This window comes from Littorina saxatilis, linkage group LG3 (genome assembly GCF_037325665.1).
Source record: "Littorina saxatilis isolate snail1 linkage group LG3, US_GU_Lsax_2.0, whole genome shotgun sequence".
Classification (NCBI taxonomy): domain Eukaryota; kingdom Metazoa; phylum Mollusca; class Gastropoda; order Littorinimorpha; family Littorinidae; genus Littorina; species Littorina saxatilis.
Genome location: NC_090247.1, coordinates 12,089,755 through 12,095,509, shown reverse-complemented (window position 1 = coordinate 12,095,509; position 5,755 = coordinate 12,089,755). Strand labels below are relative to the sequence as shown.

At 38.8% G+C, this 5,755-nt stretch overlaps 1 protein-coding gene across 1 annotated transcript in view; it reads left to right on the top strand.

Annotated features, from left to right (window-relative positions):
* Nucleotides 1-5,289: 5,289 nt before the first annotated feature.
* The window catches only part of LOC138961637 (uncharacterized), a 10,059-nt gene continuing 9,593 nt past the window's right edge, over nt 5,290-5,755 (top strand). The window contains exon 1 of the mRNA XM_070333309.1: nt 5,290-5,755. This exon is cut by the window's right edge and continues 14 nt beyond it. Coding sequence (XP_070189410.1) covers nt 5,299-5,755 — 457 coding nt within the window. The 5' untranslated portion in view covers nt 5,290-5,298.

The following is a 5,755-nucleotide window of genomic DNA, read 5'->3' as shown; positions in this document are numbered from 1 at the left end:
CCAATAAACCACAGGATGAGACACTTTTGATAAAGAGAGAAAATATTAAATCAGAGCTTGAGGTACTGTCACTGGAAAAAGCCAAAAGTGCCCAAGTTCGTTCCCGTGTCCAGTTTATTGAAGAAGGGGAGAAGAACACCAAATATTTTTTGAACTTGGAAAAAAGTAAAGCCAATATGAAAATTATGGACCGGTTGCAAACAAAAGATGGAAGGGTAGTAAATACACAGCAAGAAATTATGAAAGAGCAGGTACGTTTTTTTAAAGATGCATATGAAAAACAATCTGAATTTAACGAAGTGAGCGCACAGGAATTTGTACAAGATTTGAATATACCGTTTCTCTCCAATGACCAAAAAGGCAATCTAGATTCTGATATTACCAAAGAGGAATTAACAGTTGCTCTAAAACTATTAAATAACGATTCAGCCCCAGGTCTAGATGGCCTCACTACCTGTTTTTATAAAGTATTTTGGCTGAAGATTAGGGATGTAGTTCATGCCTCCTTTATATCATCCTTTGCTAATGGCGAGTTATCGACCACTCAAAAACAAGCTGTCTTGACATTAATCCATAAAGGGAAAGAATTGCCCAGAGATGATCTCGGGAATTGGAGACCCATATCTCTGACTAACACAGATTACAAGATCCTCGCAAAATGTCTGGCAAGGAGACTTTCAACTGTAATTGGTGATATTATTCATGAAAATCAGGTTGGTTTTATGAAAGGTAGGAAAATTAGCACAATGATTAGACTTATTGATGACACCATAGATATTATGAATACAATGGATAAACCTGGAGTTTTATTGGCAGTTGATTTTCGACGCGCTTTTGATAGCATATCCAAAGACTTTATTTTGTTTGCTCTTGATAAGTTTGGTTTTGGAGACAATTTTAAGAAATGGGCTTCGGTTATCATGAATAACAGTCAAAGTTGTATTAATTATACAGGGTGGATATCTGAGCATTTCCCTGTGGAATCAGGCATCCGTCAAGGATGCCCATTCTCGCCGATGGCATTTATTATAGCCCTTGAATTGTTAGCAATTAAGATTCGTTCAGATGAAGATGTTGAGGGTATCCGGCTACCCATGTCACCTTTTGAGGTATCACCAATGAGGGTCCTAAAACTGCTCTTATATGCCGATGATGTCACCCTTTTTTTACATGATCAAAGAGATCTGGAAAGAGCTTTACATATTTTAAACATGTTTAAAGCTGTTTCCAATTTAGAAGTGAATGTAAATAAAACTGAAGCCATGTGGATTGGGTCAAACAAATACTGTACTGACCAATATTTTGGTCTTAAATGGAAAGTAAAAATCGTTGGAATTGTTTTTTCAAACAATATACCTGCGTCATCAATTGAAGACAACTGGTCTAAGAAAATTCAACGTATGCAACAAATAATTTTTAATTGGTCCAAAAGAAACTTAAGTATACAAGGTAAAATTTGCATTGTTAAAACCTTTCTTATATCTCAGTTCGTTTATATCTTCCAGTCTCTAGCAGTGCCTTATCATGTTTTACATCAAATTAATTCCATTTTGTTCAGGTTTATTTGGAAGAAAAAATATTCAAATACACGGGCGTTTGAAAAAGTAAAACGAACAATTATGTGTAAATTAAAAGATGATGGTGGATTAAATATGATAAATGTTGTGGATATGCACAACTCATTTATGATGTCGTGGGCTATTGGTCTGCAGAACTCTACAGACAATTACTGGTCTGTCACTCCTAGATATGTTTTTTCAAGTTTGGGTAATGGTTTGTCCTGTTTTGACTCTAATGGCGTAATGCATCCTCCAAGAAGCTGGTTGGCGTTGTTAACTGCAGATCGGTCTTTTGGAGACAAGTATTGTTAACCTGGCTAGACAACAAACACATTTTGTATGAAAAGTATGATGCCACACCTGTTCCATTGATGAATCAATGTATATGGAACAACATGAATATACAATATAAACATAAATGCCTCTTTTTCAAAGATTTTATTAAATGTCATATTTATCATGTAAAGGATGTCATGAATGAAATCGGTGACATGATTTCATTTGAAGAATTATGTCAAAAGGTTGCTTATAAACCAGCCAGACAATTTGAGTATAATGCGTTATGTACAGCACTTAAAACAAAACTGATTAACGCATTGCCATACCGATATGTTCTGTTGCAGGGTTTGACTCGTATTGGTAATATTACACCAAGGGAAATAAGAACTGTTTTGGTTAATTTCGAGGTACAAACTCCGAGCGCCTGTTCTTTTTGGCAAAGAAAGCATAATATTGTTCTGGAATCAAGACACTGGCTGTTAGCTGTTAATTGTACAAAAGAAGAACGACTGCGTCTGCTTCATTGGAAAATTTTACACAGAATTTACCCAACGAATATTTTACTAAACAAGATGGGTTTATGTCAAACTAATAATTGTGAAGTTTGTAATGAACTGGATACACTTGAGCACTTCTTTTTTCATTGTCAAGAGGTGAGGAACGTTTGGAAACTATGTAAAGACTTTATTTTTAAGCAAATTTATTATAATATAACTTTGAATGAAACAGATATATTATTTGGTTTTTGGAATGAAAATTTAAAAAACGATCAAATTTACTTTATAAATTATTGTATTTTGATAACAAAAATGACCATAGGAAAATTTAAGTATGGGAAGAAGTTAGACTTACGTATTTTATTGGAATTAGAGTTAAACATTAGACAGAAATTTATGTTTTGTATAATATAAAGTTGATTATGTTATACAGAAAGAGACCAAGGAAGAAGGATGCTCCCCGCCTTAAAGAAAAAAAAAATACAAAAATCGGGCAAAAAATATGGGTTGAAGCATCCTGCATGCAACTGAGGTCAAAAAAAAAAGAAAAAAAGAAAAAAAAAGAAAAAAAAAAATCATCCAATTGCTTGAACAGGCGGAGCTTTTCCACACCTAGCGTAGGGGATTCTCGGTTGGGCGACCATCCCCAACCACGTGCGTCCCCGGGTGGCGGATAGGGGAATAGCTCACAGATATGGGGGTTAGCTGTGAAATAAGCTAGGCTCGCCTGGACAAATAAGCAGTCGTAGACCAACTGGCGGTCCCGTGGAAGCTCTACAAAAGACCACCAGTTTCATATTCAGAGCTGGACTCCAAGTGTAAAGGCGAACGACAAGAAGATCCTCCAATTGTTTTAATTGCGATTCTCGACAAATTCCCTTCGTCTTTCTCCATGTTCGAAGCCGCTGTTTTCTCCCCCCCGGTGTCTGCCTGCGGCTTACAGTTTAGTAAGTAAGAATGTTGCCTTTGCCTGTTGCAATTCGTTCCTCCCTGCACCATATCCCTGCAAGCCTGTGTCGAATGCAGCGAAGGACGTTGGTGCAACTATTGATCCTGGAAGTACTTTGGGACTGAAAGTCAAAAACTGTGCTGTGGAGCGATCAACGTTGGTGCAATTATTGATCCTGAAGTCACTTTGGGGGGAAAAAAGTCAAAAAATATGCTGTGGAGCGACCATCGTTTTTATCCAATGCGTCAATACAAAAACAGCTGCCTCTTCCCTTTGTATCCCTTGCTAGGGCCTATCGACCTACTAGAGACATTTTATGATTTGGTCTGTCCTTAATGTGGGTCAAAATCAAGCAAAGCATGATCAAACTTTTTGTATTTTGTCTTTATGTTTTGTTGGGGGGGGGGAGGGGCAGACCGACATTATGTTTATATAAACATGCATGGTTGTTCACACGAGACGGAGGATATCATTAAGCCAGAGAGTTGAGCGTGAAACGTTGCCCCACTTAAGTATTGTCAACAGAACATTTGGTTAATGAGGGCGTGATAATAGTGTTTTCGACGACAACGGTATTTTAAGTCCCCAGAGATTTAGTTTTTAGGTCATCTATTGAAAGAGAGAGAGAGAGAGAGAGAGAGAAAGAGACAGAGACAGAGACAGAGAGACAGAGAGACAGAGAGAGAGAGAGAGACGCAAACAGACAGAGACACAGAGAATGAGACAAAAAGGGGGAGGGAAAACATGGGAGGAGTATCGATTGCGTTATGATCAAAATGTACTTTTGAGACAGCTAGAAGCCGTCCACACTTGCCTCAATCACTGTCAGAAGCTTCACAGCAATGTGTCACACCTGTTTCACTAACTACTCTCAACCGCCATTTTTGACCTGGATCGTAACCCTGGCTTCTTATACATTTTGTGATACATCTGTTACAGTCGATGGCATATATTCTGCTGTTTATATTCACATAAACCTCGATGAAGCGGAGCTCAATATATAAACACTGTGTTGCCGTCTTCGTAGCTTTTGGGGGCTGTTTACGTTCATATGAACATTGACGCGATGACTTCGAGTGCAATACAGTATACCATTTTCTATTGAAATAAAATATACTTTTGGAACGTTTTGCGATCAGGTTCATTGGTTTGACCCCTGCCAGTTCTGTGAATCTGTTTACTGTGTTTGCCTTACATTCACGTGAACATTTGTGGAATGCACAGCAATATACATATTATACTACTATCTTCAGATCGGTATTCTGTTCTTCACATTCACATGAACATTGATAATGACAATGTCGCGTAGGATATACGAGATACGTGTTTGAAATGTATTTCTACAGATTGTCAAAGTGTATCGCAGCTCTGGAAGGATCATTCGAGAAAATGGCGTGATCAAATTAACGATGAGCTGTGTGATAATATGAGATTCTACGGAGTTTCAGAACAGCCTACGTTATACGTAATCCGTGCTAAGTACTTTCAATGAACGAATTTGGTGATCAACCTCATTCGTAAGGTCACTATCAGTCTGTTTCCGTGTGTGCACGTGCTAATCTTTACTAGCACCATGAGGCTGATTCCATTCTCTGCGGCAATGAAGCCCCTACTTTTCGTGCTGTATGTATCCGGGTTGTACTCATTATTAACCAAACGCGGCAAACGGTGTTGGAACTTTTGGAAAAATGCCTTGAACATTACAATCGCACTAGCATGTTTTGGATCTCTGCTGGTGTCTTTCGGTGGGCACATTTACTCCGTGATGATTTCCAGGACAACCGAATCTCTCTACTTGGCTAGTTACTTATTGGGTGAGATCTTCCTGTTTGTCGGATTGCGCTGTTTTGGACAGAAGTCTTTTCGGCAGTTTCTGGCTGAGTATGAGTCCTACCAGAGAAAATATTGTGAACGAGAGGCAAAATCTCGAGGCGTTTTGGTAATGACTGTACTTGCTGTGGTATTCTTGGTGGCAGATGTTGGTCTGTGTTTGTATTACATCGTATCTGGTTACATGGATGTTCAGTGCAACACTCTGTTTTCAAAGTTACCAGAGGATGTCCAGAAAATAACGTGCCAGCCGGTTTTGTTTGCCATCGGAATGTTTCTGAGTAATCAGATTTTCAATGTGGCTTTCTTCCTTTATCTGACTGTCTGGAGAATGCTGAAAGTAGAAGCCAACGGTGTCGTAAAAAGCCTCATGGAACAAGACAGAGAGAAATTAAACGAAACCCCGGAAGTGCTTGCGAAAATCCGGTTACGTCACGCTGACCTTTGTCACGTTATAGCGAGTGCCAATCATTTCATGCGTCACATTTTGGCGGCGTTTTACGGAGCAGGATTGACATGCGCACTGCTGGTGATTGATGGGCTTATTCACAACAACATTGACTTGGTCAGTTTGGTAAACATGGCGGCTTTGTTTCTCTGTTTTGTCTTATACCTTGTTGTCATCACACTGACCGGATCGG